The following is a 26,713-nucleotide window of genomic DNA, read 5'->3' on the forward strand; positions in this document are numbered from 1 at the left end:
TGGCCACCTGGGGAGTGAGTCTGTGGATGGAAGATCTCTCTCTCTGTCTTTTTCTCTCTTTGTGTAACTCTTTCAAATAAATAAATAAATAAAAATCTGCTAGTCTAACTTTGATAAACAAGGTTCTGTCAAGCAAGTTATACTATTTTTTTTTTTTTTAAAGAACTATGTTGATGATAGCTTTTCTATTTCTGTTTTAACTTATTTACTAAGAGAGGAGAGACGGTGAGAATGAGCTTCCATCTGCTGGTTCATTCCCACAATGCCCACAATGGCTGAAACTGGATGGAGCCAAAGCCTGGGAGCTGGGAACTCAATCCAGGTCTGCCAATCCAGCAACCCAGTTCACTTTAGCCATCATCACTGCCTCCTCAGGTCTGCAACTAGTGGGAAGCTGGAGTTAAGACTCAGAGCCAAGCATGGAACCTGGGTGCACTGATATGGGATGTGGGCATCTTAACTAACATGTTAACTAGGCTAAGTGCCTGTCCCAAGCCATACCATTCTGAGCACTTTCCACTGACTGATACAAGGTGGGTAATCAGTACTCTGTATTTCCAATCTAGTGGCCTACCTTAACTGCTTATTCTTTTACAGTCAACCTTTTTCTTTCCTTAAAAAGCAATAAACAAAGTAAAACAAAACCTTGCCCAAGGCTGATTAATACAGGCAGACTTTTGAAAAAATAAATTATGGCAATCCACAATCATAATAAACATTATAACAACCATCGAGTGTGGAAACTACTGAATCCCAGCCCAGACACACATTTCCCCCAAACTAGAAAAGAGACACCTTGTACTATAAACTCAGGATCAAAATCCAACTTTTTTTCCTCTGGAGAGAGAAAGAATTTCAAGGCTTTCCAAAGAAAATGCCTTGTTCTTATATAATCCCCTCCCTCAACAAGGGACCACCTGCAGAACATCCAATTCTTTGAGGATCCACAAAGAAACGGCACCTGGAAGGGCTTACACAACAACATGCACATATAGGAAGACCTGGCATTACTGTTAAGGTGTGTTTAGTTACAATGTGATAACACCGATAGAGGCTTTAAAATCCTGTCAGATCTTCTTTGTTTCTGTGCTACAGCAGTTCTAGATAACCCTCAGTATGGAAAGCACGAGTCACCTGCATTCCTGTAAACAAGTTAAACATCATATAACTACCACAAAAATGGCAAATTTCACTTAATAAAGTTCCAAGTACCCTACACCAAAGTAGCCTTTTCTTATTGCTCCATTACAGGAAGCCTCACAGCCTCACTTGGATGTGCATTTCTAAATAAGGTGAAAGAGGAGCTGTGTGTGCTATGTTTATTTACACAGACAATGTTTGCCCTGGCTAGTAACTCACATTACTAACAACTTTCCCTGAAACCAACATTTAGAGAGAGTAAATTGTATTAAGGAAAAAGTAAGGTTTTATAAAGTTTTAAAAAAATGTAACTGGCCATTTAAAGCTAAAATCCCTAATTTATTTTGAGAAAACAAAACTGGTGTTCAGATTGTGAAAAATATTATAAAGTTAAGAATAAGTATAACATTTACAGGCTCATATTTATTATTAAAGAATTAATATTTGCTAATTAAAATCTGGTTTCAATTTATGGCACTGACAAAATTTTGGCTACTTTAAGAAAAAAAAACTATTCTATTAACTTTTACAAAGACTAGAAAGCTAGGCACTCAAGGGCAGCATTGTAGTGCAGCAGGTAGAGCTGCCGCCTGCAGTGCCAGCATCCTATATGGGAGCCAGTTTGAGTCCCGGCTGCTCCTCTTCTGATCCAGCTCTCTGCTATGGCCTGGGAAAGCAGTGGAAGATGGCCCAAGTCCTTGGGCTCCTGCACCCGCATGGGAGACCCAAAAGGGGCTCCTGGCTCCAGGCTTCAGATTGGTGCAGCTCTGGCTGTTGCAGCCAACTGGGGAGTGAGCCAGTGGATGGAAGACCTCTCTCTCTGCCTCTCCTTCTCTCTCTGTGTAACTCTTTCAAATAAATAAATAAGTCTTAAAAAAAAAAAAAAAAAAAAGAAACCTAGGCATATATACAGAAAACTGTAGGCATATATACAGAAAACACCTTACAACATTAAGTTTACTGTCTGTTACAGCCTGTAATGCTGGTGTAACAGTAAAACCTGGAACACACATTTCAAGTTATTTATTTATTTTTTTTAAAGAGTTCAATCCAAGACAAGGATACCACATTTGTTACAATGAAACCTGGCCTAGACCTATAATTCTTAGCTGAAAGTAGTAGCTAACAGTTTTGAGTTGCTAGATAAGCCCCCTTACCTTTTTAAGGTAACTACTGAATTTTATTCATGCTGTGGAATTTTTCATTCAGAAATGCATTTCGTTCACTTCAATTAGTAGTTGCAAATGTGGATAAGTAATTTTACTTGCTAGGCCTTTATGTACAGATTTTCTAGTTCAAATACTTCCCCATATGGTCAAGGACACAAACTCAATAGGAAAATGTGTTTAAAAAAAGACATAAGAGAAGGAAGAGATGTACAGTTTGGCATACGTTCCCTCAGATTTACCCCTAAGGATAAAGCTAAAAACTTGCCACGGGACTCCAAATCCCATTAAGTTGGCAGGTACTAATGCCATCTTACTAGTTAAAGTGATCAGTTTAAGTTCATAACTGATCATAAAGATAGGATTAAGTGTCAAAAGGATCACATAAATAAGATCAAGTGTCTGCTAATAATAATAGATAGAATTAAAAAGGAAGGAACAATCCAATACAGGAAGCGGGCCACACAGCAGACTCATAGAATGAGAAATGCCCTAAATAGCACACTGGCCTCAGAATCAGACCTCAAGGCATTTGGATCTGGCTAAAAAGCCCATGAGAGCATTTCATACATGGAAATCAAGACACTGTGGCAAAAAATGACCTAAATGAAAGAACTCTGTGAGTGAGATTCTGGTGAAAAGATGGGGCCATCAAAGGAGGGACCTTTCTCTGAAGGGAGGAGAGAACCTCCACTTTGATTATGGCCCTGTCTAAATAATGTCAGAATTTGTGGACTCAAGAGGCTTCCACAGCCTGGGCAGCTCATGACAAGAGCCTCTGGTGGTCACCGATGTCATAAATGAGAGTGTCAATTGTTAAATCAACAACAGGAACCACTGTTCTCTTGCTCCCCATGTAGGACATCTGTCCTTAATGTGTTGTACTATGAGAATTAATGGTAAAACTAGTCTTCAAATAGTACTCTATACTTTGTGTGTCTGTGTAGGTGCAAACTATTAAAATCTTTACTTAGTATAGAGTTGATCTTCTGTATAGAAAGATAATTAAAAATGAATCTTAATAAAGAATGGGATGGGAGTGGGATTAGGAGGTGGGACGGTTTGGGGGTGGGAGGGCGGGTATGGGGGGGGAAGAACTGCTATAATCCACAAGTTGTATTTATGAAATCTATATTTATGAAATAAAAGCTTTCTATTAAAAGATAAATAAAATAAAATTTTAAAAAGTACATAAAGGGTTAATGGCACAAGCTTGGTCTAAATGCAGTCAATATTTTAAACATAATTTTATGTTTAAATTTGCCACCTTATCCTTTGCTATAACGTAGGAGCATACTAGGACTAAAACTGTTATTTAGACTACTGGCTTAACAAAAAGACAATGAATGAATGAATGAATGAACAAATAAATAACATAATACCAATATCCTTTTATAGCTAGACATTCAGGCTGATTTACCATGGGAAATTGGTATTATAAGCTTACATACTCTCCAAAGGACAGAGGCAGTAGCTTATTCATTTGGCTTTTTACATTATTAACTGTAGCTACAAAGTCAACTATAGAAGAGTGTAAACATGGTAGAAAAACATAAATAACAAGAAATAAGGGGCAGTCCCATAATTGCTTCAGGTTCTCTTGAGTTATTTTAAGTATCACAGGAACACATTTATGCTTACCTTGGTGAAGAACTTCCATGTCATTACTGGATCCTTTCAACACCACATGAAATGTTGGGTATTCAATGATCACTTTGTTCCTCAAATTGTCTAGGAGACTTTTATAAGGATCCAGTTCATAGTATCTTATTAATATAAAAGCAAAAGAAAAACAAAAAACACCCTTAATATTCCAAATTACTTATAAACAAAATATTATCACAGACTCTTTCAATTAAAATTTTTTAAGGTGATGATATTAACACAGTAGTTATTTCCTTATAACAAAATGTTTAATAACTTCTAAGAAAATCAGGAAAAAGTGCTACTATTATAGAGGATCTACAACTAACTCAAAAGTATATAAGATGTTTACATTAGGAAAACTCTAGAACAAGCCACTAATTTTTATAACAACTAAGGAAGAGTTGAACTCTTCTATAACATTTACATCTAATGTGTCACGAATTTTTCTGGCATAAAAGAATGGCTGGGCAAAAATTCAAATTTCTCAAACATATTTACTTTAAACCTTAATGGAAAAACAAAAAACAAAAAACAAACCCTATCCTATAATAAATAATTTCTAGTAACATATAGTATTTAAAAAACTGGTGACAAAATACTTTGTAGAAAAGCCAATAGTAACTGTTCTCTAGAAATTTATATTGTCACAGTTAAATTTGGCCCTCCATTTTAAAACTTAACAAAACTATTTCTGGGCTTCTGAATCAGGCAAAAGCATAAAATTTAAGAAATATGGAGTTTATCAGTCACACACCACAGCACAGCTGTCCAACCTATCACAGGCAATAAGGCACTAATATTCATTAAAGTATAAATTTTTTTTTTTTTTAAAGATTTACTTCTTTATTTGAAAAGCAGAGTTACATAGAGGCAGAGCCAATGAGACAGAGGTCTTCCAGCCCCTGGTCCAATCCCCTGATGGCCGCAATGGCCAGAGCTGTGTAGATCCGAAGCTAGGAGCCAAGAGCTTCTCCCGGTTTCTCACAAGGACTTGGGCCATTCTCTACTGCTTTCCTAGGCCATAGCAGAGAGCTGGATCACAAGTGATGCAGCTGGGACTTGAACTGGCACCCATAATGGGATGCTGGCACTGTAGGCGTTGGCTTTAACTTCTATGCCGCAGCACCAGCCAAAAGGTATTGAATTCTTAGGTCATTATTTAAAAACCATAAGTTTGGGTTGTAAAGATGCATTCCCATAATACCCTCTTGTTAGTTTTCTGGGGTGGGAGATAAAAAGCAGAATTTCAGGTAGTTTACCAGGGGCTACATATGGGAATATGCTGGCATGTGAACATCATCTCAGTCAGAGAGGAAAAAGGTAAAAACATGTTCAGTGATGTAGTGCAGAAGTTCTCCAGCTTTCTTCCCCAATGACATGATACTTACATACAAAATACACATTCCAAGGGATCGAGCTCGACAGCTATAACACCCATTCTCCCTTGTTTAAGAAAACACACTGAGGGGCCAACGCCGTGGCTTGGTTGGCTAAGTCAACCTGTGGTGCTGGCACCCCACATAGGCACTGGTTTGAGTCCCAGCTGACCCTCTTCCGATCCAGCTCTCCACTAAGGCCTGGGAAAGCAGTAGAAGATGGCCCAAGTCCACCCATGTGGGAGACCCGGAAGAAACTCCTGGCTCCTGGCTTTGGATAGCCTCAGCTCAGCTTTAGATGCTGCGGCCCTTCAGGGAGTGAACCAGCAGATAGAAAACCTTTCTCTCTGTCTCTCAGTCTCTAACTCTACCTCTCAAATAAACACACACTGAAGGGCAGGCACTATGGAGCAGCAAGTAAAACCACCACCTGTGGTGCTGGCTTCCCGTGTGGGTGCCAGCTAAGAGGCTCTGCTGCTCCATTTCATATCCAGCGCCTTGCTAATGTGCCTGGGATGGCAGTGGAAGATGGTTCAAGTACTTGGGCCCCTTCATCCATGTGGGAGACAGAGGGAGGCTCCCAGCTTCAGATCAACACAGCTCTAGTCATTGTGGCTGTCTGGGGGACTGAACCAGTGGATGGAAAACCTCTTTCTTTCTAACTCAGTCTTGAAAAAAAATTATTAAAAACGAAACAAAAACAAAAACACACTGAAACGGTAATGAGCAAGACTGAGGTTATCTCTATGATACAACTGAATCTGCTGTAATTTAGGAGTAAATTTTAATAATAAATAAATCATTCACACCCAGTGAACTAAAGTTTTTGTTAAGAATATGTTTTGGGTAGGTGTTTGGCCTTTAGTTCAGGGGACTGGCGTTGTGGTGGAGCCGGTTAGGCTGCTCCCTGCGGCACCAGCATTTCATAAGGACATCGGTTCAAGCCCTGGTTGCTCCATTTCCTAACCAGCTCCCTGCTAATGTGTCTGGAAAAACAGTGGAGGATGGCTCAAGTGTTTGGGCTCCCTCATGTATGTGGGAAACCCAGAAGAAGTTCCTGGCTTCTGCCCGGTATAGCCCTGGGCTGTTGCAGCCACTGGGGAATGAACCAGCAGACAGAAGATACATCTCTCTCCCCAGAGCTCGCTCTCTCTGTAACTCTGCCTTTGAAATAAATAAAATTAAATCTTTTAACATAAAAAAACCACAAAACTTTAGTTCAAGACAAAGTCACTTGATTTCTTTACAAAAAAGAATGTAGGCATTGAAGCACATCACAAGGGGACTTCAAAGAGTTTGTGGAAAAATTGAAAGATAAGCTTATTTTGGCACAAAAAAAATGAAATTCATGCAGTTTTTTCAAAATACACATTTTTCGTGAAGACTTCATTTTTCTGAAGACCTTATGTATTTTTCTTTATAAGCATTTTAAGTATAGCCTTACAATGATCAATACACATTCAAACCATTATTTTCTTGTCACATTTAATTCAAAGAGGCCAAAAGTACCTTAAATCTGTGTTTCCATTACCATAAGACAAGCATTAAGAGGCTAGCTCTGCGCTGCCTAAAACATTTAGGCTTTAGCTCCTTTGCAAGCCATTAAGTCACTGACTCCTAAGGCACATCCTTATCTTTTTGGAATTTTCATCATCTCTGGTATTTCCATTAAGAACGGTCCTGCTACCATAAGACAAACTACTTAGGTTTGGAAGAGTGGAAATACCAGCATTTGTCTTTTGTTTTACCCCCAGAGAGTCAGGTTTTCTCTTGTTGTTTCACTTGCTCACCCTCACAGGTTCACTAGGTGACCTCTGCTTCGGGCAGCTTCATGGGGGCATTATGAGGGCAGCATGGGTTAGTAGGCTAAACAGGTGTTAGACTGACTGACATTATATAAATAAAGCTGTCTTGATACTCAAGGGTGTACTTTTAATCCTGGCTCTGTTACTAACTTTCAAAGAAACTGGCCAAGTTCTTGAACTCCTTTCCCTGCACTTTATTATAAAATGAGGGAGTTTTTAAAATGAAACTCAAAAAACACCTTGCAACTCAAAACAGGACAGATTATAAAAGGGTGGGGAACTCACAAACCACTTTATTTCCCTTCTGACCAGTGCTACCTCTTGGTACATCATCCTCTCTACCCTCTACAAATATGAAAAATAAAATTAAATTTCTTCAAATTTAACAATCTAATTGCAGTCCTGGGGCCACAATATTTTTCAATGATGACAGAAAGTCAGGGGATCCTTCCAGCTCTAAAATTTTACAATGTTTGGAAAGATTTATTTTTATTTGAAAGACAGAGTGAGAGGTAGCATTTAACCTACATACTTGTATAGTTGTACTTATTTCTCAATCTAGATTTCTGGGTAAAAAGAACAAATAACTGATTCTGAAAGCACAAAGTTGAAACTTTGGCTTAAATTAAAATAACCCTAATACAATATAATCCACATGATTGTGATCTGACAGCCATGTTTTAAAGTAGGCTCATTTTGGCATAATGAGATTCACTAACATGCTTGAGCCAATTATAAATTAAGTATTTTAAATTCACTTATCAAATTCCTTTGAAATAACAGCAAATTAAAAATATACAGAATAGGGGGCCGGTGTTGTGGCACAGGGGTTTAACGCCCTGGCTTGAAGCACCAGCATCCCATATGGACGCCAGTTTGAGACCTGGCTGCTCCACTTCCGTTATAGCTCTCTGTTATGGCCTGGGAAAGCAGTAGAAGATGGCCCAAGTCCTTGGCCCCTGCACCCACGTGGGAGACTCAGAAGCTCCTGGCTTCAGTGTAGCTCTGGCCGTTGTGGCCAATTGGGGAATGAACCATCAGATGGAAGACCTCTCTCTCTCTCTCTCTGTGTGTAACTCTGACTTTCAAATAAATAAATAAATAAATAAATCTTAAAAAAAAAATAAGCAGAATAGGGGCCAGTGCTGTAGCGCAGTGGGTTAAAGCTCCAGCCTGCAGCGCTGGCATCCCATATGGGCACTGGTTCGAGTCTCAGCTGCTTCTCTTCTGATCCAGCTCTCTGCTATGGCCTGGGAAAGCAGTGGGAGATGGTTCAAGTCCTTGGGCCCCTGCATCCACATGGGAGACCTGGAAGAAGCTCCTGGCTCCTGGCTTCAGATCAGCTCAGCTCTGCGGTCATTTGGGGAGTGAACCAGTGGAAAGGAAGACCTCTCTTTCTCTGGCTCTACCTCTCTCTGTAACTCTTTCAAATAAATAAAATAATTCTTCAAAAAAAGTACACAGAATAAAAAGAGTGAAGTTAACGAACTGTTTTTCAAAATCCAAATAAAAAGAAATCAGATTATTAATGAAATCCCAGAATAAAAGAGGAAAAACAGATAGTAAATTCAAAACATATGACCAAAGTATATGGGTAGAAAAATTTTGTCTTTTTCAAAATTTTATAAAAATATTATTAAAATTGCCCCAAACAACACTCTTGTAGGAGTTTTCATAACTCATAATGTCTAAGTCACAACAGAAATAGATTTTGTTAAAGTAATTTTTCTCTTCCTTGATCTGAGTTTTTATATTAAGGAAACAACTTTAGTAATTGCACGAATGGCTTGTTTATTTTGTTTTGGGATTTCTATGCATCCATGTAGATGAGGATCATGCATAGGCCATGTGTTGTATAGTACAAATCTATAGCTTAATTTAGAAAGCTCAACAATTAGAACTGAGGAAGTAAATGAGGCTAGTGTAATCATGTTAAAATGATGCAGGGGCCAGCACTGTGGCACAGGGGGTTAAGCCAATATGGGATGCATCAGCATCCATGAGTGTTACTTTGAGTCTCTGCTGCTCTACTTCCAATCCAGCTTCCTGTTAATGAGCCTGGGAAAGCAACAGAGGTTGGCCCAAGTCCTTGGGCCCCTGCACTCGTGTGGGAGACCCGGAAGAAGTTCCATGCTCCTGATTTCAGATTGGCTCCTGGCTGCTGGTTTCAGATTGGCCCAGCTCCAGCCATTGTGGCCACCTGGGGAGTGAACCAGCGGATGGAAGACCTCTCTCTCTCTCTCTCTCTCTTTCCGTCTTTGCCTCTCTGTTACTCTGCCTTTCAAATAAATAAATCAATCTTTTAAAGAAAAATTTCACCCCCAAATTAGCACAAAAATAAAAAAAAATATTGTCTATTTTTTCAAATTCTTCTTTCTCCATGTTAATGTAGAGAATCTTAATTAGTCTTACTCTTGTTAACAAAGCATACAAATTTCCTCTGGAAATGAATTAACTATATCCTAGTATTACAGTATTTTAGAGTTGGCAGGGACTTTATCCACTCTTTTTTTATCTTCATGGTGAGACATTATAGCCCTGAGAAGCTAAATTATCTTCTTGGGGTAATTCATGGAAATACAGAATTGGGACAATAAAACTGATCTTGTCAGCTGCTACACTTAACTGTTCATTCATTTCTTGCTCAAAAATACTTACACAGGCTACCATATTCTAGATATTGTTTTGGCACTGGGATTACAATAGTTAACTAAGGTATTCAATAGAGGTGAAAGGACAAAGGCTTTCTAAGAAAAAAATCTACGTGTAAAGTAGAAATAGGCAGGAATAAGCTTGCTCTATGTACTGAGCAGAGTGGATGTCTGTAGTACTGGGTAGCACCTGGGAATACACAAAATTCGGAGCATTTTGGTAACTATACTGAATTACTGTGAAATGCCTCGTTAGAGTAGAGGTTGAAGGTAAAATGAAATATATGAATCACCTAGAAATTTCAATTACTCATGGCATTATTCCCTCCAAAGAGAATATAAAATTGAGTCTAAAATATTCTAATACAACTACAATGGATACACTTATTAGATTAAGTTGAGAGTTTAAATATTTCCCAAGTTTTAGAGAGAAATCTCATTTTATATTTCATGTAATTCCCTTAACCAATATTCAAAACAGTATATATCTGAGAGAAGATCATCACTTTGGCAATTGTAGGCTTGTAACCTGCTAAGAAGTTGACCATAGTATCACATGGATCTACTTTTCAGTACAGCCTGACACTCAAGTTCTCAAGTTCTAAGCTACAGAAACTTCAATGGTTTTGTTTACATCTGTAAATACTCACCCACTTGTGCCAACTAGCTAAGCTTTGGGTTCCCTAGAATAAAGTTTACAATTCTTATCATGAAATATCTTTAAGAAGAATGCCATAGGGACTGGCACTGTGGTGTAGAGGGTAAAGACTCCACCTGCAGTGCCAGCATCCCATATGGTGCTGGTTTGAGTCCTGGCTGCTCCACTTCTGATTTAGCTCCCTGTTAATGTGCCTGGGAAAGCAGTGGGAGATGACCAAAATGACCCAAGTGTTTGAGCCATTGCACTCACACGGGAAACCCAGAAGTTGTTTCTGGCTCCTGACATCTGGGAAGTGAACAAGCAGATAGAAGATCTTTGTCTCTCCCTCTGTGTGTGTGTGTGTGTGTGTGTGTAACTCTGATTTTCAAATAAGTAAATAAAAATCTTAAAAAAAGTGCCACATATGAATGAAGCCTGTTCCGTCACTGCAAGAAAATCACCTCTGAAATGATAAAAATGTTTTGGATCCTGCTCTGCACATTTTATTTGTGTAGATGTTCTTCAGGTACACGTAACCTAAAATAACTCTGGAAAACAATGACATGCTTGCACTTAAAAAATTTCTTTAGGCCAGCGTCGTGGCTCACTAGGTTAATCCTCCACCTGTGGCACCGCCACCCCGGGTTCTAGTCCCACTTGGGGCGCTAGATTCTGTCCCGGTTGCTCCTCTTCCAGTCCAGCTCTCTGCTGTGGCCTGGGAGTGCAGTGGAGGATGGCCCAAGTGCTTGGGCCCTGCACTCGCATGGGAGACCAGGAGAAGCACCTGGCTCCTGGCTTCGGATCAGCAAAGTGTGCTGGCTGCAGCAACCATCTGGGGGGTGAACCAACGGAAAAGGAAGACTTTTCTCTCTGTCTCTCTCTCACTGTCTAACTCTACCTGTCCCCCCGCCAAAAAAAATTTCTTTAAACTCTTTACTCATTAGTTTAAACAGACACAAAAAACAATTTACAGTGTATTGTAAATTTGATGATTAAAAATAACACTGTTACATTACTCTTAAGTAAATTCACTAGAATCTAAATACCAGAGAATCTGATACCATATCATCCATTTAAAAAATAACAGGGGGGTAGGTGTACAGCCTATCAGTTGTCACTGGGTAAGAGGCCTGGGTCTCCTATTGGAGTACTTGGGTTCAAGTTCCAGCAATGCAGACCATGGAGGCAGTAATTAGGTTACTGGAGCCAGTGTTGTGCACATTAAGCTGCTGCTTGCAACATCAGTGTTCCATATCAGTGTGCTAGTTAGAGGCTTGGCTCCAATTCAGCTTCCTGCTTATGAACCAGGGAAAGCAGCAGAAGGTGGCCCAAGCATTTGGGCTCCTGCCACCAAGGAATTCCTGGCTACTGGCTTTGGCCTGGCCCAGAACTGGCTGCTATGGCCATTTTGGGAATGAACCAGTAGATGGAAGATATCTCTCTCTGTATGCCCTTCTGTCATTTTGCCAATCAAACACACACACACAAATAAATCTTTTAAAATATGAATAATTATGTTTCTGCCACCCCTATGGGAGACCTGTATTGAATTTCCAGTTCCTGACTTCAACCAGGCCTAGTGCTGGGAATTGTGGGCATCTGGGAAGTGAACCAGTAGACAGGAGCTCTTTCTCTGTCTCTTTCAAAAAAACAAAACACATCATGAACACATTCTTCTTTAAGAGTTAGAAATGTTCTTTGGTTTCCTTTTCTTCTTGAACTCCTATTTCCATTCCAATTCTCCTACAGTTTTTTTTTTTATCCTAAATAATATCTCTATGCTTAAAAATGTTTTACTGATTACATACTGTACTTCTCTGAAAAAAAAAAGCATATGCAAATTAACTTATATAGCTTTAAATGTTAAAATGTCTTCTATATAATTCTAATTACTGGCATACAATCAAAACAACACAAATATACCACAAACATTTAAAGTAAGATTTTATTGGAAATGCATCTCTTAATATGATAGAGGGAACACTGACGATAGCATCTTCTCCTAGAGGCAACTTTACTACTGATTCTTAGATTAAGTGATTTGACCCATAAGCGATTTGACCCATTTGGAATCAAATTCCAAAAGAAAACAAGGAGTAAGTAATTGGATCTGGATCTAGAGAACAAATCCTTATTATTCATTACTCCTTCCTTTATCACAGTTACTTTCTAAGGAATTACCCAAAGGTAGAAATGGTCTCTGGCTAATGACAGAAGACAAGACATCTAATGGTGGCTAATACTGTTCTCAGAAATTTTGAAATAACTTCTGTGTCCTCTAATATATATTTAATTTGGCACCATCATTACAGAAATAATCTTGATTTTCAAAAACCTCTATTTTCTAATGGTTGGAAATTTTCTTTTTAAATCCTAGCTTTTAACACACATCAATTTCCTATTTAGAATATCTTTAAAGTATATTTTTCAACTATCCTCCATAAACCTGAAACAAGATCATTTAATTTTCTTAGTCCAATTAGGTAATATGTACAGATTAATATTTAAGGGATGTAAAATGTGATTAAAATCCATCCTAATATTGATGTATTTCTTTATACAACTGCAATAACTCAACTGAATAAATATCTACAAAATACTAAATAAAACACACATTAGACACTGTATGGAATCCCCAAATGTCCTCTAAGAGTTTACTATCCTGATCAGTGTTTCTCAAATTGTGGTCTCAGGAATAACTTATCTATGTGCCCTAGGAGGCATATATTGTAAAGAATGCAGGTTTCTAGGTCCTTCATAAGGTTTACTAAACCAGAACCTCTGAGGATAAGCTAGAAATCTACATTTTCAGCAAATATCCCAGATTATCATGAAGGACACAGAAATCTGGTTCTGAGAAGAGAAGAAACACAGGGTACAAGTTAGGCTTAGAGATGTTTATGGTAAGAGAAATTAATTGTCCAGTAGAGGCACGGATTAGGCAAAAGCAAGGAGGGATCTCCTTGTAGTAGGATTGGCAAGAGACCTAATGGAATCAAGTAGGACTGGGATCTGGCATGTTGGCAAGCAGAGTTGAGAGCCTAGGAGTTAACGTCTGGGCAAGTAGCCTGAGCTACGAGGTCAGCTCTGCCATATGGTCAAGGGGGTCTTTGCTTGCTGGCTGAATAGGTGTAAGTAAAAGCCAAAAAGAGTTCAACTGAGCTTCAATAGAGGTTTTCACACAGACAAAATCAGTTTCTCTAAAAGGGCACAGGAAAAAGTATCTTACCTTTCAACTTCACTGAAAATGATTTAAAAATATTTCATATTAAAGACCCATAGAGATCCAAAGAAAGCAAAGGAACATTAGTTTTTTATTTAAAAAACATCCTCTCAGCATGGAAATAAAATCATCCAAAAGAAATAGCTCATACTTTCTCTGATTGCTTTTTAAACAAAAAATGTTCCAAAATTATTAACTAAAATCAGCATAGCAGGAAACAACTAGTAGAATCTGTGCAAGTACAACAGGCTAGTACCTCCAGGAAGCGTAATACTTTTCTGTAATATTTATGAAATTAAAGCCTAGATAATGGTTAAATTATGGTTTGTGTTTAAAGTCTAAACTCTTGGCTTTGCATGTCGTTTTTTGGAAGCAGAGTAAAGGTAACTGGCATGTCCTTCCATCACAAAGTGTCTGTGGTGTCCATGCAAAGATGTTCATGGAATCCCAGGGACACCTTTTATGTCTGTTTTTAATACCCATCTGTTGTAGTATTTATCACACATCTATTTTTCCTTCTAGACTGTTAGCTCCTTGACAGTTGGTCTTTTAGATGACTACATATTCCATGTGCTGGCACATGGACGTGGCTCACTGAAAACTAACTAAATAAGTGAAAACTATAGACTTGATCAATCTTAACCCACTGATATTTTAGATGAAATTCATATATCAAAAAGCCTGTTCTCTGAGCAGGCATTTCTTCTGAACTTAAATTATTAGCTTACTGAGCCTGTATTATAATCTAATCATCTATCTTCCTCTCCTCCCCTAGCTTATTTTATGAATCGAAGCTCTCAATTGGCATACAGTCACAAAAGACCAATTAAAAAATCCTTTAGGAGCAAGTGTTGTGGCACAGCAGGTTTAAGATGCTACTTGAGACACCCACATCCCATATGGAAGTTTTAGTTCAAGTTTTGGCATCTCTGCTTCTAATCCTGCTTCTTGTTAGTGCATCCTGGGAGGCAGTGGATGATGGCTCAAGTGATTGAGCTCCTGCCACTCCTATGGGAGACCTGGTTGGAGCTTCAGGCTTTTGGCATTGGCCTGGCCCCAGTCCTGGCTGTTACGATATTTGGGGAGTGAATCACAGACAGGGAATCTCCCTCTGCTTTTTAAGTATATGAAAATAAACAAACAAACATCTTTTTGGGTCAAATCCTGATATTTTGTAAAAAAAAAAAGTTTTAGTGGAACACAGCTATGCTCATTGTTTTTGTTTTTAAAATATTTTACTGATTTTTTTATATTCATTAAATAAAAGTTAAAAAAATATATATTTTACTGATTTAAAGGCAGAGTTACTGAACGGGGAGGGAGAGAGAAAGAGAGAAATCTTCCAACCGCTTGTTCCCTCTTCAAATGGCTGCATAAGCTGGCCCTGTGCCAGCAAGGAGTCTGTAACTCCTCGGTCTCCTACATGGGTGGCAGTCGCCCAAGCACTTGGGCCATCTTCTCTGCTTTCCCAAAAGCATTAATAGGGAGCTGAATTGGAAATGTAGCATCTAGGACTCAAACTGTGCTCATATGAAATGCGAGTGTCAGAGGTAGCAGCTTAACTTACTGCACCATCACACTGGCCCCCATGCCTACTGTTTATGTAGTCTATAGCTGTTTATGTGCTACAATGGCAGAATTGAGTAACTGTCATCATGTGACTCACAAAGCCAAAAATACTTATTAGCTAGCCACTTACAGAAAGAAGTTGTCCAAGACTTGCTTTCATGTACTGAAGTGGCATCAATATGTAATGCCCAGGATGCATACATGTTGAAATCAATTAGTACATTACTTTTTAGAAATCAAGATGAAAATCCTAACACAGTAAAGTCACTCATATAGCACTGCAGAAAATATAAAGATGAAGATGTCTAGAGGAGGTCCAAGATAGTAGAATAGGGAGGGAACTTACTGCTCTAGTCTAAGGGAAGATAGTTTTAAAAAAGTAGAGAGTATAGTCTCAGGGAAGAGTTAGGGAGAAAATGGCAGAGTAAACTTCATGCAAATCAGACGGACATTGTGGACCTAATGGAGGGTCTGGATGCGCACGACTCTGGATCCCAGTGGCCAAGAGCCCCAGCACCAGCTTTGGAGTGAGATGAGAGGCTTTGGTAGCCCCAGCCACTGGTGATAAAGCTGCAGGAAGAGCCTGCCGTGGCCCTGGCTTAGAGCTCTGTGGGGGACATAGTTGCCAAATCAGAGGAGAAAAAAAAGGGTGCACGTTTCTCTCTCTACAACCACCCTGCACTGGTGTCTTGTAACAAGCCGAGAGAAGGTGGGTGCCATTTTGGACATACATAACAGCTGCCATCAGCTCTTGTCCATGTGCCCAACAACCAGCCAAGTGGAGACGCCTGAGTCTGGCCTGGACTGTGAAAATACTGTGGCTGGAAAAGAAGATGCAGGATGTGGCTGGGACTTTGGGTAGCCACTGTGGGTGGCTGCACTGCACACACTCGGGGCTCCCTGAATTCCAGGTGCGGGTCATTGCTGCGGGATCTGTGATCACACCAAGGACTGCACAGTTCCTTTGTGTGGTTCGTGGGGCAGAGGACTAATACTGGACCCACTGGGGCTAGCACCCTGACACTGCTCTCCTTTGAGTAGAAGAAGTGAGTGTGAGACTACAACAGAACAAACCTCACCTCTCATTAAAACAAAAATAAAAACAAAAAAAAGATTTACCACACTGAACCTGGGTGTCATCTTGGATACTCCCTTCACCCTGGAGCACTGAATAGAGCTTCCTGGCCACACTCACCACACGCCCCTGGGTATTGACTCAAAAATCAGACACTACACTAAGCCACAGGGACACAGTCCAAAGATAAACACAACCACAGGGGAAAAAAACAAAGAAATGAAGTGTCTCTACAAATGCTAATAATCGCAGAAATTCAAGAAACAAGAGTAGGAAGACAACATTATGCCCCCAAAAGAACACATCACTTCAATATTAGAATGTGAAGATGAAGAGACTGAAGAAATGCCAGAAATAGAATTCAAAAACTGATTGTATGATTACTTAGAAGTAATCAGAGGCAAATCTATGAACTAAAGAAATCTGTACATGAAATGAAAGAAAATTTCTCCCATGAAACTGATGTTAGTAAAACAGTGTGGTCCTATCTGTGGTACCACCTTAAGCCCCGGGTGTCATCTTAGGCTTTGGCCCCCATCTCCATCTTGCACAGTAAGCTTTGGTCCTAAGCCCAGCCTGGCTTGCTAGAAGTCAGGTGAGTAAATGGCCCAACCACAAGTTTCAGCTCCACCCCTAGCCTAACACAATTCATCAGTCCCACTTCATTACCCTCTGCAAGGCTATAACAGGACCTGTTTCCCACACATGTGCTCTCTTGATCTCTCTCTCTAGACCCCCCTCTACCTTTGTCACCCTTTCCCTCCAGACTGTTAGGTTAACTGCTACCCAACAATAAACCTTTTCTTTATTCTGGTGTTAGGTGTGTTTTGTGGTGGCCTTACAACTGAGATCTTAAAGAGAAATCAAAATGAAATATTGGAAATGAAGAATTCAATAGAACAAATAAAGAATGTGGTGAAAAACCTTAACAAAAGGACTCAGTAAAGAAGAATGAAGAATATCCAAGTTAGAAGACAAATCTATGGAAATTTACAATCAGACCAAAAACAAGAAGAAATTAGAAAACTAAAAACACTGTTGGAGATTTACAGGATATTAACAAATGATGCAACACATGGGTCTTAGGAGTTCCTGAAGGTGAGAAAAGAGAGAATGGATTAGAAGGTCTTTTTAGTGAAATAATTACAGAAAGCTTCCATAATTTGGAGAAAGGAAGGGACATCCAAGTAGAGGAAGCACAAGGAACTCCTAAAAGAAAGGACCACAAAAGATCTTCATGACACATTGTAGTTAAATTTTCCACAATAAAATGTAAGAAAAAAATTCTAAATTGTGCACGAGAGAAATGCCAGATTACTTTCAGAGGATCTCCAATTACACTCACAGATGACTTTCATCAGAAACTCTTACAGGCTAAGAGAGAATGGAGAGATATCTTCCAAATCCTAAGAGAAAAAAACTGTCAACCCAGAATACTATACCCTGAAAACCTCTCATTTATGCATGAAGGTGAAATAAAGACCTTGCATAACAAACAGAAATTGAAGGAATTTGTCACCACCTGTTCAGCCTTACAAAAGATGCTTAAGGATGTGCTACACAGAGAAACACAGAAACATGGTCATCACTGCAAAAGAAGGGGAAGGTGGAAAAACTCTCAGTAAAAGTACAAAGGAAATCTAAAGTAAACAATAGGAATATTTATCGGAAAATGGCAGGGCCAGTCATTACTTATCAATAGCCACCTTGAATGTAAATGCCCCCAAATCCCCAGTTAAAAGACACAGACTGGCTGAATGGATTAAAAAACAAAACCCATCTATTTGCTGCCTAAAAGAAACGTATCTCACCAACAAAGATATATGCAGAAAGTGAAAGAAAGGAAAAAGATATTCTATGCTAGCAGAAACCAAAAACAGCTGATGTAGCCATCCTAATATCAGACAAAATAGACTTTAACATAAAAACTATTAAAACAGACAAAGAAGGGCATTATGTAACGACTAAGGGATCAATTCAACAGGAAGATGTGACTATTATAAATGTATATGCACCTAATTACAGGGCATCTGGATATTTAAAAGAAATGTTAATGGATCTAAAGGGAGACACAGACTCCAATACAATAGCAATGGGGGACTTCAATACTCCATTTTCAGCAATGGACAGATCAACCAGAGAAAATTAGCAAAGAAACAGAGTTAATCGACCAATGGACCTAACAGGTATCTACAGAACTTTCCATCCCACAGTCATAGAATATACATTCTTCTCACCAGTGCATGGAACTTTTTCTAGGATTGACCACATGCTAGGCCATAAAGCAAATCTCAGAAAATTCAAAACAATCAAAATCATACTATGCATCTTCTCAAACCACGATGGAATGAAGCTGGTAATCAACAACTCTGGAATCTCCAGAACATATGTAACATGGAGACTGAACAACATTCTTCTGAATGAACAGTGGGTCATAGAAGAAATCAAAAAATTTCCGGAAACAAATGAAGACAACACAACATATCAAAACTTATGGGATACAGCAAAAACAGTGTTAAGAGGAAAGTTTACAGCAATTGGTTCCTAAATCAAGAAATTGGAAAGGCACCAAATAAATGAGCTATCAATGCATTTCAAGGACCTAGAAAAACAACAGCAAACCAAACCCAAATCTAGCAGGAGAAAAGAAATAATTAAAATTAGAGAATAAACAAAATTGAAACCAAAAAACTATACAAAAAACCAGCAAAACAAAGAGTTGGTTTTTTTTTTTTTTTTTATACAGAAGATCAGTTTAGTATATATTAGGTAAAGATTTCAACATTTTGCCCATATAGCAACATCAAGTGAAAAAACTACCATTGGATTACTAATTATAGCATTAAATAGCAATGTACAGCACATTAAAGACAGAGATCCTACATAATTTTTTTTTCAAAATAATTAATTTTCTATGCCATTTCCATTTTTTTTTTTTTGACAGGCAGAGTGGACAGTGAGAGAGAGAGAGACAGAGAGAAAGGTCTTCCTTTTGCCGTTGGTTCACCCTCCAATGGCCGCTGCGGTAGCCATTTCCATTTTAACACCAGGTTGTTTTTTTTTTTTTTTTTTCATTTCCAATTCTCTTTATATACAGAAGATCACTTCAGTATATAATTAGCAAAGACCTCATCAGTCTGCGCCCACACAGAAACACAAAGTATAAAAATACTGTTTCAGTACCAGTCATAGCATCACTTGGCTTTAGACGACACATTAGGGACAGATCCCGTATGGGGTGTAAGTACACAGTGACTCCTGTTGCTGACTTAACAATTTGACACTCCTGTTCATGGCGTCAGTAATCTCCCTAGGCTCTAGTCATGAGTTGCCAGGGCTATGGAAGCCTTTAGAGTTCGCTGACTTTGATCTTATTCCGATAGGGTCATAGTCAAAGTGGAGGTTCTCTCCTCCCTTCGGAGAAGGGTACCTCCTTCATTGATGGCCCCGTTCTTTCCACTGGGATCTCACTCACAGAGATCATTCATTTAGGTCTTTTTTTTTTTTTTCCATGATATCTTGGCTTTCCATGCCTGCTATACTCTCATGGGCTCTTCAGCCAGATCTGAATGCCTTGAGGGCTGATTCTGAGGCCGGAGTGTTGTTTAGGACATCTGCCATCCTATGAGTCTGCTGTGTATCCCACTTCCCATGTTGGATCTTTCTCTCCCTTTTTGATTCTATCAGTTAGTATTAGCAGATACTTGTCTTGTTTGTGTGATCTCTTTGACTCTTAGACCTATCAGAGCTATCAATTGTGAGCTGAAATTGATCACTTGGACTAGTGCGATGGCATTGGTACATGCCATCTTGATGGAATTGTGTTGGAATCCCCTGCACATTTCTAACTCCACCATTTGCGGCCAGTCCGATTGAGCATGTTCCTAATTGTTCATCTCCTCCCTCTCTTTTTCCACTCTTAGATTTAACAGGGATCACTTTTCAGTTAAAATTTAAACACCTGAGAATAATTGTGTGTTAATTACAGAGTTCAACCACTAGTACTAGAACAACAACAACAACAACAAATACTAAAGAGGATAAAGTATTACATTGTACATCTAAAGTCAGGACAGGAGCTGATCAGTTCATTGTTGCTTATAGTGTCCATTTCACTTAACAGGTTTTCTCTTTGGCGCTCAGTTGTCACCGATCAGGGAAAACAAATGATATTTTTCTCTTTGGGACTGGCTTAATTCACTCAGCATGATGTTTTCCAGATTGCTCCATCTTGTTGCAAATGACTGGGTTTCGTTGTTTCTTACTGCTGTATAGTATTCTATGGAGTACATGTCCCATAATTTCTTTATCCAGTCTACTGTTGATGGGCATTTGGGTTGGTTCCAGGTCTTAGCTATTGTGAATTGAGCTGCAATAAACATTAATGTGCAGATGGCTTTTTTATTTGCCAAATTAAATTCCTTTGGGTAAATTCCAAGGAGTGGGATGGCTGGGTTGTATGGTAGGGTTATGTTCAGGTTTCTGAGGAATCTCCAGACAGACTTCCATAGTGGCTTAACCAGTTTGCATTCCCACCAACAGTGGGTTAGTGTCCCTTTTTCCCCACATCCTCTCCAGCATCTGTTGTTGGTAGATTTCTGAATGTGAGCTATTCTCACCGGGGTGAGATGGAACCTCATTGTGGTTTTGATTTGCATTTCTCTGATTGCTAGTGATCTTGAACATTTTTTCATGTGTCTGTTGGCCATTTGGATTTCCTCTTTCGAAAAATGTCTATTGAGGTCCTTGGCCCATCTCTTAAGTGGGTTGTTTGTTTTGTTGTTGTGGATTTTCTTGATTTCTTTGTAGATTCTGGTTATCAATCCTTTATCTGTAGTATAGTTTGCGAATATTTTTTCCCATTCTGTTGGTTGCCTCTTCACTTTCCTGACTGTTTCTTTTGAAGTACAGAAACTTCTCAATTTGATGCAATCCCAAATGTTAATTTTGGTTTTGACTGCCTGTGCTGTTGGAGTATTTTCCAGGAAGTCTTTGCCTGTGCCTATATCTTGCAGGGTTTCTCCAATGCTCTCTAATAATTTGATGGTTTCAGGTCGTAGATTTAAGTCTTTAATCCATGTTGAGTGAATTTTTGTGTAAGGTGATAGGTATGGGTCTTGCTTCAAGCTTCTGCATGTGGAAATCCAATTTTTCCAGCACCATTTATTGAATAGACTGTCCTTATTCCAGGGATTAGATTTGGATCTTTGGTCAAATATAAGTTGGCTGTAGATGTTTGGATTGATTTCTGGTGTTTCTATTCTGTTCCATTGTTCTATCCATCTGTTTCTGTCCCAGTACCATGCTGTTTTGATAACAACTGCCCTGTAGTATGTCCTAAAATCAGGTATTGTGATGCCTCCGGCTTTGTTTTTGTTGTACAGGATTGCTTTGGCTATTTGAGGTCTTCTGTGTCTCCATATGAATTTCAGCATCATTTTTTCTAGATCTGAGAAGAAGGTCTTTGGGATCTTGATGGGTATTGCATTGAATGTATAAATTGCTTTTGGGAGGATAGACATTTTGATGATATTGATTCTTCCAATCCATGAACATGGAAGATTTCTCCATTTTTTGGTATCCTGTTCTATTTCTTTCTGTAAGGTTTTGTAGTTTTCATCGTAGAGATCTTTAACGTCTTTGGTTAAGTTTATTCCAAGGTATTTGATTGTTTTTGTAGCTATTGTGAATGGGATTGATTTTAGAAGTTCTTCCTCAGCCGTGGCATTGCCTGTGTATACAAAGGCTGTTGATTTTTGTGGATTGATTGTATATCCTGCTACTTTGCCAAACTCTTCGATGAGTTCCAGCAGTCTCTTAGTAGAGTTCTTTGGGTCCCCGTCCTCCGTTCCCGCGCTGGCGAGATTCTGTGGCTCTGGCTCCTCTCCCGCCGCTGCAGCTCGGCTCGTCTCGGTTGGTTTTCCACGCGGTGGGTTCCCTGTAAGTCCTCTGTGTCTCATCCACAAGATCCGGAAGCGTTTCCTCTGCAGTTTTTTTTCTTGAGTCTTTTCCTGAGGCTACAGTAATTCCACTTTTATGAAAGTTTATTTTCCCAAACTAAGGCACACGTCCTCACTATCCGCCATCTTGGCTCCACCCTCTATTTTTACCAAGAGTTGGTTTTTATAAAACAAATTTGATACACCACTGGCCCAACTAACCAAAAAAAACCAAACCAAAACCCCAAATCAAAATTAGAGATGAAAAAGGAAATATAACGACAGATACCACCACATAAATAAAAAGAATCACTAGAAATTACTACAAAGAGCTGTATGCTAACCAACTAGGAAACCCAAAAGAAATGGACAGATTCCTGGACACACACAGCCTACCTAAATTGAGCCTTTATGACAAAGAAAACCTAACCAGACCAATAAACAAGACAAAATTGATTCAGTTATAAAGACCCTCCCAACAAAGAAAAGCCCAGGACTGGATGCCTTCATTGGTGAATCCCATTAGACATTTACAGAAGAACTAACTCTAATTTGTCTCAAGTTTTTCAAAACAATAGAAAGGGAGGGAATCCTTCCAAATTATTTTTATGAAGCCAGCATCACCTTAATTCCTAAACCTGAAAAAGATACAACAGAGAAAGAGAACTACAGACCAACTTTCCTGATGAACACAGACACAGAAATCCTTAACAAAATTTTAGCTAACTGAATCCAACAATACATCAGAAAGATCATTCACATGGATCAAGTGGGATTGATCCCAGGTATGCAGGGATGGTTCAACATTCACAAATCATTCAATAAATGATAAATAATAAACTAAAGAACAAAAATCATGATTATCTCAATAGATGCAGAGAAAGCATTTGATAAAATGCAATACCCTTTCATGATGAAAACTCTAAGCAAACTGGGTACACTTTTACCACTACTATTCAGTATAGTCCTGGAAGTTTTAGCCAGAGCCAATAGGCAAGAAAAAGAAATCAAAGGGGTACAAATTAGAAAGGAGGAAGTTGGCTGGCGCCGCGGCTCACTAGGCTAATCCTCCGCCTTGCGGCGCCGGCACACCGGGTTCTAGTCCCGGTCGGGGCACCGATCCTGTCCCGGTTGCCCCTCTTCCAGGCCAGCTCTCTGCTGTGGCCCAGGAGTGCAGTGGAGGATGGCCCAAGTCCTTGGGCCCTGCACCCCATGGGAGACCAGGATAAGTACCTGGCTCCTGCCATCGGATCAGCGCGGTGCGCCGGCCGCAGCACGCCTACCGCGGCGGCCATTGGAGGGTGAACCAACGGCAAAAGGAAGACCTTTCTCTCTGTCTCTCTCTCACTGTCCACTCTGCCTGTTAAAAAAATAAATTAAAAAATAAAAATAAAAAAAAAGAAAGGAGGAAGTCAAACTATCCCTATTTGCAGATGACATGATTCTATAGATAGGGGATCTAAAGGACTCCACGAAGAGACTATTGGAACTCATAGAAGAGTTTGGTAAAGTGGCAGGATATAAAATCAACACACAAAAATCAACAGCCTTTGTATACACAGACAATTCCATAGCTGAGAAAGAACTTCTAAGATCAATTCCATTCATCATAGCTACAAACAAAATGAAACAAAACAAAACAAGGATGTCAAAAATCTCTGATGGGAATTACAAAATATTAAAGAAATAAACAGAAGATACATGAAAATGGAAAAATCTTCCTTGTTCATAGATTGGAAGAATCAATAACATCAAAATGTCCAAACTACTGAAAGCAATTTACAGATTCAATGCAATACCAATCAAAATATCAAGGACATTATTCTTAGATATAGAAAAAATGATGCTGAAATTCATATGAAACACAGGAGACTCTGAATAGCTAAAGCAATCTTACACACAAAAACAATGATGGAGGCATCACAATACCCAATTTCAAGACATACTATAGGGAAGTTATAATCAAAACAGCCTGGTACTCGTACAAAAACATATAGCTAGACCAACAGAACAGAACAGAAATGACAGAAATCAATCTGTGCATCTACAACCAACTTATCTTTGACAAAGGAACTAAAATCAATCCCTGGAGCAAGGACAGTCTCTTCAACAAATGGTGCTGGGAAAACTGGATCTCCACAAGCAGAAGTATGAAGCAAGATCCCTACCATACACCTTAGGCAAAAATCCACTCAAAATGGATTAAAGACCTAAATCTATGACCCAATACCATAAAATTATTAGAGAACATTGGGGAAACCCTATACGACATTGACATAGGTAAAGAGTTCTTAGAAAAGACCCTGGAGGTACAGGCAAACAAACCCAAAATTGACAAATGGGATTACATCAAATTGAGAAGTTTCTGTATTGCAAAAGAAACACTCAGCAAAGTGAAGAGGCAATTGACAGAATGAGAGAAATTATGTGCAAACTATGCAACTTATGAAGGATTAATAACCAGATATATAAAGAGATCAATAAACTCCACAACAACAAAGCAAACAACCCAGTCAAGAAATGGGCAAAGGATTTAAACAGGCATTTTTCAAAAGAGGAAATCCTAATGGCGAACAGACACATAAAAAGATGCTCAACATCAATGGCCATCATGGACATGCAAATCAAAACCACAATGAGGTTTTACCTCACCCCAGTTGAATGGCTTTCATACAGAAATCAACAAACAACAGATGCTGGTGAGCATGTGTGGAAAAAGGTACCATAATCCAATATTGGTGTCAATGCAAACTGGTAAAGCCACTATGGAAGACAGTATGGAGATACCTCAGAAATCTGAATATAGCCCTACCACATGACCCAGCCATCTCTCTCCTGGGAATTTACCCAAGGAAATGTAATCAGCAAATGAAAGAGTTATCTCTACCTCCACATTTATTGTAGCTCAATTCACAATAGCTAGGATATGCATTCAACTCAAATACTTGTCAACTGAAGACTGAATAAAGAAATTATGGTTTATATACTATGGAATACTACACAGCGGTTAAAAAAAAAAAAGAAATCCAGCTGTTTGCAACAAAATGGATGAAACTGGAAAACATCATAATTAGTGAAATAAGCCAGTCCCCAAAGGACAAATACCATATGTTCTCCCTGACTTGTGATAACCAACAGAGCACCTAAAAGGTAATCTATAGAAGTGACATTGACACTTTGAAAAGCAATGACTTTGAATAGCCCTTGTCTTTACTGCTGAGGAATAGTTTTCCTTTTTCCATATTATTTGAACTCTTTAATTAACATAGTTAATCATATATGTGTATAAAGTTAAATGAAAACAGATCTTAGTAAAAAAAAAAAAAAGAATGGGAATAGGAGGAGGTGGAGGGGTAAGAGAGTACGTGGGTGGGTGGGTAAGTTGGGAAGAATCACCATGATCCTAAACTTGTAATTATGAAATGTATTAAGTTTGTATGCCTTAAATAAAAGGTTTCTGGGGAAAAAAAGATGAAAGATGTCTAAAGGCAGTCACTGTCCTCAAAAATAGTTTATCATCAATATACTTCATGGGTTAAGACACAAGGTATGGCTGGAGGAATTACGAGAATTATGAAACATATTTTGAGGGTCAAGGATAAGGAAAATATATCGAGTTTGGAGGAAGGGATTGGATTCTGCCAGACATAGCAGAGACAACATATGGGAAGTTATTATATCAGGAAGACTGGCAAAGTGGATGGAAGACATTAAGGACATCAATTATGTAGGGAGGGGTGTCAAGGGAGAAGTGAAAAGTCAAAGTTGTTTGGCTCCTAACAGAATGACCATACTAGTAACAGAAGGTAAGTATCAAGATTTGCTGTTTTTAAGATGCCAGGTATATAGCCAGTATATTTAATACAAGACATATATACACACACACAGACATCCCATTTAATAGAAGCCACTCCCCATCCCCCCCAACAGCCCATTTAATATGACATACACATAGATACACCATTTAATATGACACACACACACACACATAGCTTATTTCATACAAGACATCTCCCCAACACACACACATAAACAGCTCCCCCCCCTCTCTTTCTCTCTCTCTCTCACACACACACACACACACACACACCCTAGGAAGAAATGAGTGTGGTACAGTGAGATACAGACATGCTGAGCTTAAGATTTAATAAGATGTATAAATGAAGAAAGCTGTAAACTAGGATTTGAAACTTGGGAGAAAGGTTGAAAATATATCCAAGTTTGGGAGTCATTTGTACAGGAACAACAGGTGATGACATCTTAAGCTCCTGAAACTTACATTCTTGCAATATCTAATTTATGTCAAAAGAAATGTAAACTAACATGATTGGGAATTTGTTCCTTTGTGGTTAGTGGTGAGTAGCCTGCTGGAACTATAGCTAATTGTGAACTTAAGCATGCTTCCCAGAAGTATAAGAAATTATTTGGCTAGAAACAGCTGTATTAAAAAATAATAATGCATAATACAGTCAACTGCCAGCC

At 38.9% G+C, this 26,713-nt stretch overlaps 1 protein-coding gene across 2 annotated transcripts in view; it reads right to left on the minus strand.

The window, feature by feature from the left end:
* The window catches only part of ZNHIT6 (zinc finger HIT-type containing 6), a 109,475-nt gene that overhangs the window by 42,947 nt on the left and 39,815 nt on the right, over positions 1-26,713 (minus strand). For both annotated transcript variants that reach the window (XM_062191648.1, XM_062191647.1), the window contains exon 9: positions 3,948-4,072. In XM_062191648.1, coding sequence (XP_062047632.1) covers positions 3,948-4,072 — 125 coding nt within the window. The remainder of the gene's footprint in view (positions 1-3,947; positions 4,073-26,713) is intronic.

The sequence above is a fragment of the Lepus europaeus genome, chromosome 5 (genome assembly GCF_033115175.1).
Source record: "Lepus europaeus isolate LE1 chromosome 5, mLepTim1.pri, whole genome shotgun sequence".
NCBI classification, from domain to species: domain Eukaryota; kingdom Metazoa; phylum Chordata; class Mammalia; order Lagomorpha; family Leporidae; genus Lepus; species Lepus europaeus.